Genomic DNA, 13,962 nt, shown 5'->3' with positions numbered 1-13,962 from the left:
ATATATAATATTTTTAATCAAAGGTGTATATATATATATATTATTTTTTTAATCAAAGGTGTATCTGGAAGAACGCTCCCCCTAAACTTTAATCGACTTTAGTTACTCAACTTTTTACTAGTTAAATGGGTGTGATACACATCCTATTACATGACCATCCAAATTCAGTTATATGACACATAGGGAATCCTAAATATGTCTTTGCAGAAGCTCCTAGAGTCAGAAATATCTTGCCGGGGAGAAAAAAAAAAGATTACTTTTGCCCTTTAGATCGTCCATTATGTTGAAACTGGTTAGGCCAAGAAAGGAAAAATGTACAACTCTAATGACTCAACAAGGCAAAAAGCTTTAGTTGAAATGGAAAAAAACTCAGAACTCTAGTTGGGTGGGAGAAATGATGTGTACGATGTGGCTTAAAAGTTAAAAGAGAGGTCTAAAAGATAAGGAGTTGATTAAAAGAAGTAACAACAATCCAATAATGGCAGAGGCACTTATTGACCCACTAACTCTTTTAAGTATATTTTTCACTTAGGAGTTGCTTATTAGAGATATTTATTCAACATGAAAATGATTATTAGCCTTTATAGACAGCCAAATATGTCAACATATCCAATATAATAACTTAGACAGCAATAAGTATGAAAAGGTAGTTCATGTTAATTGAAAGAAACAGTGCCTTTACTGCATTTGGGACCCCCACCCCCAAGTTGAATGTAGTTGCAGTTTCTGTTAGGTGACCAAGTATAGAAAGAAGCTTATCTACAATGAACCACAACACATATGAGGATTCTGAAAATTAAACTAGATTATAGTTGGGTTTTTGAAAACCAGACCAGACCTGTTGTTTGAACTGGGTTAGACTCAATTCGCCCGTTAAAACCGATTTCCTGCGGTCTTCAAACAAAACTCTCAGTTTAAGTAGGAAATAACTTGTTAACTTGAGAATGAAAAACCTATATAGTACATAAAATCATAGTTTGGATTTGTTTGATTGTTTGGAGAGGTGCTAGGAAGTATCCAAGTCTGTGTGGTACCCTCATAAGGCAGGATATGCCACTTTCCTATTTCACATAAATTATGTATGAAGAGTGAGAAATGGATAGAAAAGAAAAGAAAAACAAAACAAGACAAAAAGTACTGAATAATTAATGTTCTTCCTTCTCTTTTTTATTTTCTGATTTGATTTTTTATTACAGTCTAAACTAGTCATAGAAAAAAAAAATTTGTTGTTCATGGTCATTTCCATGATTGCTCTAATTGGCCAATAAAAGCCAATATTTGATGAAAAAGAAGAGGCCCACCAAGATTTAAAACCTTGTCCCCATAAACCACCCCCCCCCAAAAAAAAAGAAAAGAAAAGTTTGTGTGGTTTTAAAAAGGAAAGTATTTGTTTAGAAAATAGTTTTCCTATTTGACTGACATTAGGAAAAATTATAGTTGGGTTATTTGAATTTTTTCTCTCCTTAGGTCATAACTTCGAACTGTATGGTAGGAAAAGTGTTGTCATTTTAGCATTGGATGAAGAGGGGACCATGTAGATTGGTCACGTCTAAAATTTATTAGCTAAAGTCTAAAGAAGACGACTTACATGTCCTCCTTAAAGTGAATTTAGTTACAACCTATTATTTTTCTAATTTTATTTTTAATTTTTTCTAACTTACTATAAAAGCAATATCAATGATATATATTTTTTTCTTATGGGAGAGAGGAGGGTAGAAAAACCATAATATTTAAAAGTGTAAATGGATGGATATCACACCCCAAAATCACTGAGTGTTTCTCCTCTGAAACCATCATTGATGACACTATTTTTAGAACTATAATATTATATATATAAAGCTAAAAATTAGATAATCCCTTCAACTTTTTTTTTCTCGGTATCAGTTTAAAGAAGAAAAAAAGTTGTTTTTTTATTTTATTTTTATTTTCTTGTAAATGTAATTCATAGGGAAATGTTTCCCTTCACCTGTTGAGAAGGGTTTACTCAAAACTTTGCCGCTATTGCTTTCCCCTATTAGTTGAAGGTTCCTTTCGTTGTTTCTAGACGTTGATCCAAGTGCAATGCTGGTGGTTTGAGATTCAGACATGATGAAGGAAAATTCAGTTCCAATTATGTGAACATAAATCGACTTGGATTATGAGAATGTGTATCTTTGTGTGTTAGTGTAAAGAAGAACAAATATCAATGTTCAAGGATATTATTCCCTAAAAAGAAGGTATAAAGATATAGGTCAAATTTTGAAATAGCCTTGCCTAAAGCTTCAGCAAATGTGAAAAACCTTCACACCCTGGTTGTAGAAAAATCATTTCTGCTAAGATGCCACTACCTAAATTTTTAGGAATAATTTCTTTTACATTGCCCCTTTTTTTTTTTGGGTAGAATACATTGCCCCATTTTAGTGATCCATAATGTGACAATTCTAGTCCTTAGATATATAACTTTAAGTTTGAATTAACCACGTGACAAATTTTAAAAATTAATTTAATCCTCTTATGGATTGACATTTATCCTTATAATTTCAAATATATGTGTTTATCCACACACCAACCAATATATGTTCAAATCTTATTTTACTACTTGACTTTATCTATTTGGATTGAAACTTGACATGTAAGAGTGGAACATTGGGATTTACCCTTCTATAGTGCTTAACAATTTTTTTACTAACAAATGGTATCCAGGCCAAAGGCTTGACTAGTCCTGGAGGGCCGATAAAACTTACCATCTAATCCTTACAAGATCAAAATTGATTCCAAAAACCCTAGAACAACTGTTCATATTTGAAACATAGTGATCCGATCTCAAAAACCCTAAAATCGATCGTTCTGAATTGCCAGCCAAAAACAGTCTTATAGCCGTAACCATCAGCCATTCACAATATTGCACAACTTGCTCAACTTAATACTGAAAGGAAAGGGTACATGACTACCTGTACTGGTCTACCATACATTTGTACATTTTATTTACAATTGTACCACACCTCAATCATTAGGGCATAGATATTATCATTAGGTCTGATTAGCCCATCAAAGAATTTTAAAATTACCCAAAACTCCCACACTCAAGTCCCACTGCCTCTGTGGACGGAAAGACGTCACAAGTGATGTTCAGGAAAAACGCCGACAACGTGACAGTTAGTACAGTACTCGACTGTATGTCTACTTTGTGTGGTCCACTGTTCCTGCCGACATTTTGAATGTTATAAAAGGAGAAATTTTAAGGCAATTTTAAATTACAAGAAATAAAAAGACAAAGATGTCCAGAGACGAGAGAGCCGTCCCCCACTCCCCAGCACGCAAGAGTAGATCCCGAGGAGACGGCATTGGTCCGAGATAAGATTAGACCGGTTTGATTTCGGTCTATTAGTTTGATTCAATATTGAATTGATTGTTAAATTGATGGCACAAAAAGACCATGCTGTCCTTGTGTTAGCTGAAGATGCTTCCACATATACTTTCAATTAGGAATGACACTGTCAGGTTTCTTAAAACCCTAATCCAATACTGGATCCTCAAAATTCAATTCAGGCCCAATCCAACTCTATCGGGTTCATATTTAATCTCAACCGTGCCAGGTCCATACCAACCCAACCTGACCCTAATTGACCCTGTCAGGGCTGGGTTGGGTTGACCTTGGTTTATGTGATGGTTAGATTAATCTTGATTGATTTTTTTTTTTGCCATTTATATCTTATACATTAAAAAATTATAGAAAAATAAAATACAATAGGAGCTATAAATTATAATATAAAAATTCAGGTTTACATTTTGGGTCAGGCGAAGGCTTCAACACTAGCCCGACCCGACCCTAACCCAAGGTTGGGGGTTTTCAACCCTAACCCGTCCTTAGGGTTAAAAAATATGCCCAATCTTTGGTCAGGCTCAGGGCGGGTTCAGGTTGTCAGGGCCGGACTTTCACTCTACTTTCAATGAACCCCCGTGTTTGGCGTTTTCTATGCTAGACCAACAAGGTTCTTTCACTAATATTATAATATGAACAAATTTTTTCTTGACCGTGTAATGAGGTTCATCATTTGTAACTAGGTTCCAAAAATCGCTACCCCCTTTGGGATTCTGCTCCCTTGTCCTTGATCCCCCACATTCATGTGGGTGTAGGGAAACTCGGTTCTTATAATATTTAACAATTACAATTGATGATTAATTTTTCGTTTAAAATTGATACTGAACCAATTATTAGAATTTAAAATCAAAATCGAGACGAATCGATTTGATTCGATTACATTTTCAATGGCCGGTTTGATTGGTTTGACGGTTGGGTTCAGAGTTGAAACCCTTGGACTCCATTTTGTAATCGGCTCGGCGCGTCACATATAAAAACCCCACTGAGCCTGATAGAGAGGGTGAGAGACGTCGCCGTTTGCCAGCTCAGTTTTTCCGTTTATTAGCTCACCAGAAACTAATATTTGTAAAATTAACTTAATTTGGTTTCATCATCGATAACTGGTCCCGTTTTTTCCCTCTCTCTCTCTCTCTCTCTACTTCGTTAGCTATTTCATTCGCCGGCTCAGTTATTTTATTTATCTTTATTTATTTATACTCCTCCTGCAGCTCTCGTTTTACCTCCTCCTCTTCATCTTCTTCTTTCTTCCTGGCTTTCTTCCTCTTCAATCAGTCCCTCAATCTGCTTCTCTTCTATTGAATTTGCCATACATGTCTCGATCTGTCTGGTATCTTTTTCCTACTTCTTCCTTTTATTTGTGTTGAATGTTTATTCTTTCTGCGAATTCCTCTTTTTTTTTTTTTTTTTTTTTTTTTTGTTTTGCTTGAATGGTAGATTGACGCTTTCCTATTTTTGTATCTAATAATTTGATTGGACGAAGGATAGGTTTGCTCCTCTAAATATAATTTTTTTTCCCTTATTGATTCACCTCTATATGGTGGTTCGGGATTTAGTTTTGGGGATTTCTGCCTAGAATCTTTGCAGTTCAGTAGTTTATTTTCCCCTGGTAGACGGGCTTGTTTTTTTGTGGGGGATTCTGTGGCTATTTAAGTATTCTTCTGCTTTAAGCCCCTGTTTCGAAGAAAAATCTATCTTGAGCTGTTTGTCTTCTATATTGTGTTATTTTTGTTCATTAAGGCTCCGGTTGGTTGAAGATTGGACTTCTAGCTTACTTTTTTAATATTTTTTTAAATTTTTTTAATTTAATTTAATTTAATTTAATTTTTTTATGTTTATGATGATTTTTAGTTTGAATCATGTCTGTGTAAGTGCTTTCAGCTTTGATCTTGTGGATCTGTGGAATTTTTTGAGTTGCGTACTCTTATGGGTTATTTGAATTAGCAAATAAATCTTTCTAATGATTCAGTGGAGTAAATAAATATGCGAAGTGTTTCAAAGATAGATTAGCTATGAGTTTACCTGCTAGATCTGTAGGAATGCTTTCTCTATTCTTGTAATCTCTGATATTCATGCTTAAGAGTTGCATTGAATGTCAGAGAGGATGAATTGTAAATGGTTATAAGCCATCTCATCAGGCTGGTTTGGTCTTTAGAGTTGATTGGAACTAATAATATGAAAAACCATTGGATATTCCATTGTATTCTTGTTTCAAGAGCTTCAACTAAATAATGGACTGGAATAAATTGGCTTCTGAAATTGTCTCGTGTCTTTTAAATTATTTCCCCCCTTTTTCTGTTCTGGAGCTTGAATCAATTTTCAAGTTGTGCACTTCATCTTGTGATTTTTTTACAGTATGGTGGTTATCAGGATTCTTGTAATATTTCTTTCAAACATATTTAGGCAGATTTATATGTGAAGTTATGAGCATGTTTAGTTTTCTTCACTTCTATGGTCTTGTTCCTAAACATGATGACTTTTAGAAGCTTCATGATGCATCTTAATTTACATAATTTACATACTAGAGTTAGTTTCTGGATCATGCTATAAGTGTATTTATGGTGGTTGTCATGCCCAGGAGTATTCATTTGACCTGGCCCACTGATTAATCTGTCGTTAGTGTTCATTAGTTGGTGGTTTACATCAAAGAAAAGCCTCGAGATTTCATTCTGGAACATTCTGCTATACAATAAATCCCTGACAAGGAATGGTGAGAAAATTCTCAAAAGACCCAAAATGCATATTTGTAGGAGTTATGATAATTACTTTGGCTTGTTTTTGTGTTATAGCTCATCTAGTTATTGGATTCACTAATGGATGGTTTAGATTTATTAAGCTGGTGTGTTACTTCTTTATCAAGTGATTTGCTTAGTACTGGCATGACTATTTTTATTTTCTTTTGAGTAGTCAAAATCTGTTGTACAGTAATTGGAGCTCTGCTGGTTCTTTACTTTTTGGGAAAGTTTATTTTTTTGCTTCTCTCCTCTTGTATTGCCTTTTTATTTCCAAATGTCACAATTGCTTTTTAAAATATTTTGTGCAGTAATTGTCAAATGAAATAGTAGTTTGATCTACTTTCACTCTCTCAGATAAATTTAAATTGTATTTTTACTATTTATTGTTTAAATCAGTTCTTGGTTTTTTATTTATTTTTTATTTTTTTTACATTAACTAGCGTTATAATTAATTTCTTTGCACATGTATGTATGTGACTTAATGTCTCCAAACCAAAAGTCTGATGACAGGATAAGATTGGTCAAGGTCTGTCCGTTATGTTATTGGTGTGCTTCAGTTTGTTAAATAAACATGGTGGCTCAGATAGGAGAAAATTTCCCTCATATAAGATTGTTAAATTGATTGAAAACTTCTAACTCCCAACTCTTGCACAGTCAACAGTTTCAATACATTAGTAAACCAATGGAATTCGATATGGTTTGGGATGTGCATATTACTTGTTCTATGAAAGTCACTTTGAATTACACAAACTGATTCCCTTTGGTAGCTGTTGGGTTTCTCCCTTGCCAAATTTGAGAGATTAGTATTTCACATGTAATGTTGTTGCGATAACTTGATAAATCCTAATTTTAATAATTTCACAAGGATTTTTGGTTAAGATTCTATGTAGTTCCACTCCATCAACCAGTAGATGTAGTATATAAGTTTGAAATCTATTGACAACTCATAATAATAGACCATGCATATGGAGTGTTTGGTTTTCCTGATAATGGCTATTTTTCTCTTGATCCAATTATTATCTCTTGCATAAGCATATAATTTGGGGTTTGAATTGTCCATTCCTCAATTTTGATTGTCGAAGGCCACAAAATAGTTTTCTTTCTCCCACCGGACCCCACCCCCCACACCCACCCCCCCCCAACCCCCCCCCCCAAAAAAAAAAAAAAAAAAAAAAAACGACCCTTAATTCACACAAAGTGCTTGTTTTCTGGATGAACTAAATTTAGATGAAAGAAGTAAGCAGTGTCTGTGCTCTTAGAAGAATCAACGCTTTAGGCAACACGATAATATAAAATGTTTTGCTCTTACATAGAAAAAAGTGACGGAGAGTTTTCCATTCCAAGTTATTGTGGGGTTTTCCTAATGAATCTGGTTAAGAAATCTGTAGAAAATGGGTGGCAATATATCTGGTAAATATTTTAGATTTGTGTATGTGTTTATTGCGCTCATCTGGTTCTGGAGGGTGCATGAACTTTCATGTTATTTCTTTTGGGATATTAGCTTGGAAAGAACAGGAATCTCACAATAGGACCCATAAAGCCTGATTTTGATGTGCTCCCAGCATCATTTCTGGATGATGTGGGACTACTGCCATATTTGTGGATGACTTGTTTTTCTGACCTGAAATGCCACTAAACTGAATCTAATGCTTTTCTGCGAAGATCTGGAATCTTAGAAGTGCCCATATGGTATTGGAAAAAGGGCAGTCTAGTCCAAGGCTCCCTTTTCACAGTAAAGTGACGAAATGGTCTTGATGCAGATTAATCACCATAATAGGCTTGTTTTATTAGGAATAAGCCTAGAGTTCCATACATGTTGGGCCTTTGATCCCATGCGTTTTGATTGTAATGGGCCACTTTTATGGGCTTAAACTAGGGGTTCTAAGGTTGCATACGGGATTCATTGATTTGTTTCCTGTTTCTTTAGTTTCCTTTTTAGATGGGGATATTTAGTTTCTAATTTCAGTACCTAGTTAGTTTTTAATTTGCAGTCATAAGTTAGTTTCTAATTCTAGTTGTTTTATTTCCTAGTTTACTTTTTCAGATTTAGTAACTAGATGTTAGTAATCTTTATGTTAGTTTTTTAGTAACTTTTGAGTTTTTATTTTTTTTGTAATCCCCCATCATTATAAATAAAGGAAAGGGGTCTCACTTTGAACCCACGATTTATACAAACAAAAAAACTGTTGCTGCTGCAATGTCTCTGCTGAGATTGCTTTGTGTTTGATCAAAGTGGTGGTCTTGTGTTTGATCAAGGCTAAAGGGATTGGTGTTTGATCCAATTAACTCTTTGCAGTGTGAAGCCCAAGAGGTTCCTTTAAAGTGTTCTTCAAGCTATTTTCTTCTTCCTCCCTCAAGTATCCAAGGTACTCCAGATCTGTCCAAGCACTACAGGTAACAGATCTGATCTTCATTTAGTTTCTGGTTTTGAACTCCCAGATTTCTCCTACTCGATCCATCACTGATCAGACCATCCAGCCACCTGATGGCTTCCCTGTTTGGGTCGAGTATTACCCCTGCTGAAAGGATGGTTCGATCCTAATTTGGGGTATTTAATTAGCTCAGTTTCTGCCCAGAACTTTGAATCGGTTTGATCTGAATGTTACTTACTGTTTGCTGGCCTTGTTCCTCGTTGATTTAGTCTCTTTAAGTTGGTGATTTAAACCCTTAAACTTCCTGATTATCATTCAGTTACAGACTTCTGATTTATGATCTGATAAGACCTTATACCTATATCTGATTGGTCCTTTCTACTGGTTTATATTCTGATCTCATAAATTCCAGTTTCTGGATTCGAAACTCTGATTTACAGATGTGTTTTATTCCTTTATTCTGGCTGTTTGCTGTTTATCTTTGAGTGATTATTGGTTGTTCTTTGGATTAAAAGTTCCTACAGTTGAGACTTGGTTAGATTCCCTACCCTAGTCTACATTAGGTCTCATTGTGTTCCCAAAATAACAGGATAGCTACAGAAACAACATCCAGAAAATTAGAAGGAAGTTATTTTCCAAATTTTTGCATTGCATTTTGGGAGAATAGTATCTAATATCTTGTATAGCAATATAATTCCCTTCTCCTTTTAGCAGGATGACAATGACATTTTCCCTTGAAATACATGGAGCCTTTTTTCCTTAGCTCTTGTCTGGACTCCAGATTAGATCGATAAGACTTAGGAATGTCCAATGGTTCTATTTCCAGGCTTCAGCCAGTTGAGTTAGGTGCTTCAGATGAGGGCAATTAAGAATTGATGTGGCTTTTCAAATCAACATACAATTACTGTTAATTACTCAGATATCTGATTCTGGCGTCTGTATGCAAGAAATACAAATATGCAATGCGGTGCTTTATTTTTTTTTTTTAGAATCCTTGATGAATTAATATGTTGGAATTCTTAGATATTTTTTCTGTTTCAGGTTCAAAGAAACTTAAGAATTCCTGGGCAGGAAGCAAAAGATGCCGTGGGTCCTGTCAGATTTTTTATCTTGACTTTTTTCATGATAGGCTTCTTTCCCAGAAATGTTATAAGACACGCTTTGGAGTAAGTGCTCTGGTATTAAGGCTGTTTTGGTTCTTCATCAGTGACAATGGACAGATCGGACACTTCAGGATTTGTCAGCGGTGGTTGTCACATATTTAAGTTCGTAGGATATTTAGTTCTGCTGCATAATCCCCACAATCGCTTGGTTGTATGGTTTATCTTCTAGGAAGGCCTCAAATCTGTAGTGGAAGTGCTCTTGAACCCTCTGTTTCCTACTTTTACAGCTTCTTTGTAACATACAGAGAATGGATCTTAACATGACGAATGTGCTGTTTCTTGGTCGTGGTGAACTGGAAAAAAATGACATTTTTGGTGATACTGCGTTGAGCCTGGACTGTCTTGGCTATGGCACATTCAATTCTGTAAGATCTGGGGATTCTGGGAGTAAACATGGTGTGTTTTTTGCCAAAGTTCCTGATGATGGTTGCAAGTTAGTACTTGGATTGGGGCCCGCCCCATGCTCCTCCTACAGTGATGAGCATCACCCTGCCGGGATAAGAAAAAGCAAGGAATCTGTCATGATATCGGTCCAAGCATCATCAGCTGCAGGTGATTCAGAGATCCTAAAACTTGGCCTTTCTAGAGGGACTGAAGATGATCTGGGCATGTATGAAAAATCAATTTCATCCCTGAGTAATGTCAGTACTTCATGCCTTCCAAGCCAAAATAGACAGTTTATTCCAGTTGTTGATGAGGGTTCAACTTCAGCCAAGAAATCGGGTGGTTATATGCCATCCCTTCTGCTGGCTCCTAGGCTGGATAGCAGTAAAGTTCCACTCCAGACCCGCGAACTTTTAGAGTGTGGGACCAACATCCAGCAACCTCATCCTCACTTGAGTCCTGAGCCTTCAGTTACCACAGATTACTCAACAGGCACAGTGTCTGAGTCTGCAAGTCACCGGACGCACCATCCTAAGAAGTGCAAATTTGAGGGGTGTGTGAAGGGAGCAAGGGGAGCATCTGGTCTCTGTATTGCCCATGGAGGTGGGCAGAGATGTCAGAAACCAGGTTGCAATAAGGGTGCTGAGAGCAGAACTGCATACTGCAAGGCTCATGGGGGAGGCAGGAGATGCCAGCAACTGGGCTGCACCAAAAGTGCTGAAGGGAAGACAGATTTCTGCATTGCACATGGAGGTGGTAGGCGTTGTGGGCAACCAGGATGTACCAAGGCAGCTAGGGGTAAGTCAGGACTGTGCATCAGGCATGGAGGGGGCAAAAGGTGCAAGGTGGCAGGGTGCACCCGTAGTGCTGAGGGGCAGGCTGGGCTGTGCATCTCTCATGGAGGGGGCCGAAGGTGCCAGTACCTCGGATGCACCAAAGGGGCCCAGGGTAGCACCATATTTTGTAAGGCCCATGGTGGAGGAAAGCGGTGCATATTTGCAGGCTGCACCAAAGGTGCTGAGGGAAGCACACCACTCTGCAAGGGGCATGGTGGAGGGAAGCGCTGCCTGTTTGAGGGTGGAGGAATTTGCCCAAAGAGCGTACACGGTGGGACTGATTACTGTGTTGCTCATGGTGGAGGCAAGAGGTGTGCCATTCCAGGCTGCACTAAGAGTGCCCGGGGTCGCACTGACTGTTGTGTCAGACATGGTGGTGGGAAGCGATGCCGGTTTGAGAACTGTGGGAAGAGTGCTCAAGGGAGCACAGATTTCTGCAAAGCCCATGGAGGGGGAAAGAGGTGCACATGGGGACAGGAAACATGTGAGAAATTTGCCAGGGGAAAGAGTGGGCTGTGTGCGGCTCATAGCAACATGGTCCAGAACCTAGAGACTAGCAATGGTGGAATGATTGGGTCTGGACTCTTCCGTGGGCTCGTGTCAGTTTCAACAGTGGGGAGCAGCTTGGATGAATACTCGTCTTCCGGAGTGAGTGCCATTTCTGATTGCTGCATCGACTCACCAGAATCTCCAGCAAAAAGACAACGGCTCATTCCCCCTCAGGTATTGGTTCCTCCTTTGATGAAATCATCATCCTCTTTAGGGCTGTTGGGTGTTGATAGTGGGGAGGAAGGGAGCAAAGGGAGTAGTGGGAACAGAAGCTTTGATTTTATGGTCCCTGAGGGGAGGGTCCATGGTGGGGGTCTCATGTCTCTGCTTGGTGGAAGTCTGAGGAACCCCATTGATGGGATATAAGTTTTAGATTGGTGTAATTCAAACTTGAAATTGTTCTACTATTTTGTCATTGGCAAGGGTCTGGGGGTAGTGTAGTCTTTAGGTTAAAACTGTCCATATGGTTCTGCTTGTTCATGAATTTGGTTTGATTTTGGTTCATCCTCTGTGATTGGTTGTGGATTATTGCTGCTACAATTGGAAAGCAGCTTGCAGTGTATTGTAGGTCCTCTTATTTTTTTCAAATGTGGGTCAGTATAATAGCCTCATTTTCTTTCGAAATCTTTCCAATTTGAAGATTTTGAGAAATGATTTGGGACTCTACCTGTACATTTTATGATCTCTGTAAGTAAATAAAAGTTGATTAAGTGTAGCTCAAAACCTTTTTTTATTCCCCTCTTCCTTGCTATGGTTTGCCAGAACTTATGGAATATAGTTTAATTTTGTTCTTCGATATCCGGAGGCCAAACCTCTGGCCCTATGATTTTTTAGTACTCGTGAAATGTATATACAAGCTTCTTCTTTGCTGTCTCCTTTAAGCTTCTCATGCAGCTGTGGTTTTGTGCATGTGGTGGATAAATGGGATGGGACGTACAAGTTCCTGTGGTCCTAAAAGCAATTTTGTGGGAGAGAAGAATTGCAGCTTGACCTCCTTTTAGGAGAAGCTTGAAGCCTTGGGGAACCAGGGAGACCCAAAGCTCCCTAAGACAAATCAAGGTTGGTTGAAAAATTTTCTGGTGAGCAACTAAAATTGATGGAGTTGGTAAGTGCCTCTTCTAAGTTATCTAAGGTCGAGTGTGCCGGCAAGCAACCAAGGTGGCCCACACTCACCTGCAAGGTAAGGTGCCTAAACCTCTTGCAAGCCACCAGGCGCATATAACCAAACTAAGAGCAGCAATGAGGCTGGTTAAGCCCAAGGTTTTAAAGAGGAATAGAATCTGATGAAATCTGCCCTAAACCTAGTTTTTGGGAAGGGATTGGCCAATTCGGTTGATCCGATCCCGATTCTTGAATCCCCTGCCCTTCTTCCCCAAGTGGCTGGGACTCTAGGCTCTGGTGTGACCAGGATCAAGTCTTGGCAGTCCCCAAGTCCTTGCATCTGCGTGCTCTTGGAGCTGAGGGGGCACCATGTAACCCATTATGCTTAGCACAACCCGATCAATGTATTGGTAGAGTCAGAAAGAGCGAGGTTTGTAGTAATGATACCTCTTAGTATACCCTATGCCCACATGGGGAAGCGGAGCCGGGGCATGAGCATCTTTTCAGTCTGATTCTACTTCCTTCTATGTGTGGGCATAGGGTACACTAGTAGGTAGCTTTCTTTTTCCCATATATAAAACCCAATAAAGATTTCTTTCAAAGTAACACCTCTAGATAGTATTAAGAAAATGTAATCTTCTTTTAATTATCCTTTTTTTTTTTTCTCGTTTCAAAAAATTATTTAGGCCACAAGTAAAACAATATAGTTTAAAAATGTAATTATCACTATATAATTTTTTTATATGATTTTTTCAGTACATATGTGAAATGACATGATTTAAAGAAATGTGTTATGCTAAGAGAGCACACACACACACGAATTATTTTTTATGTAAAATTATTTTACACCTTATGTGGTGTCAGAAAAAAATTCCCTATATGTATATTTTCTTTTTGGGGTTGACCCATATGTATATACTTATTAATTAATACAAGGTTAATTGGGTCTATCTAGTTAAGTTTCCTTCAGTGTGAATTCAGTGTTTATTGAAAGAAATTCATTTAGATGAGGTCTTCATAAAAAAATACTTATACTAACCATAGGGATAGCTCGGTTGGCAAAGACCAAACAATTAAGAGGTTATTACTTCGACACTCCTTGGGACATTATCCATATATAAAAAAAAAAAGTTATGTAATATATGAGAGGTGGTCCCAAAAAAGATAACATAACCTCTACACTAGAACTGTGTGGGCCAATGAAGCACTAGCAGAAGCATATCTTAATCTTATTACATATTGATTTGGGGTGTCGCATGGATGGGTATCACGAGGGTATTATGTGGAACATACTAAATCCCTATTTATGAACCCTAGAATGGTGTGGTGAACCTTCTTGCGAAATAAAAGAAAAATTTCTCTGACATCAAATTGACTAAAATGCATTATTAAGTATAGAGTGTCCAGACATTTCATCAAACACTTCATGGGTGTCTATGATTTTCCACTACATATAGAACAATA

At 37.6% G+C, this 13,962-nt stretch overlaps 1 protein-coding gene across 8 annotated transcripts; it reads left to right on the top strand.

Moving 5' to 3' along the window:
- Positions 1-4,495: 4,495 nt before the first annotated feature.
- On the top strand, positions 4,496-12,120 carry LOC122071857. 8 transcript variants are annotated; one of them, XM_042636301.1, is made up of 4 exons: positions 4,496-4,688; positions 5,989-6,068; positions 8,390-8,487; positions 9,507-12,120. In XM_042636301.1, exon 4 carries the CDS (start codon positions 9,877-9,879, stop codon positions 11,761-11,763), a length of 1,887 nt encoding a protein of 628 aa, XP_042492235.1. In that variant the 5' UTR covers positions 4,496-4,688; positions 5,989-6,068; positions 8,390-8,487; positions 9,507-9,876; the 3' UTR covers positions 11,764-12,120. The 8 variants fall into 8 exon arrangements, with proteins under 8 accessions (XP_042492235.1, XP_042492236.1, XP_042492231.1 ...); XM_042636302.1 differs by having other exon boundaries at positions 5,979-6,068; XM_042636297.1 differs by having other exon boundaries at positions 5,937-6,068.
- The last annotated feature ends 1,842 nt before the right edge of the window (positions 12,121-13,962 follow it).

This window comes from Macadamia integrifolia, chromosome 2 (genome assembly GCF_013358625.1).
Source record: "Macadamia integrifolia cultivar HAES 741 chromosome 2, SCU_Mint_v3, whole genome shotgun sequence".
Taxonomy (NCBI): Eukaryota; Viridiplantae; Streptophyta; class Magnoliopsida; order Proteales; family Proteaceae; genus Macadamia; species Macadamia integrifolia.
The sequence above is the reverse complement of the archived record's forward strand: the minus strand, read 5'-3'. Positions and strand labels throughout refer to the sequence as shown.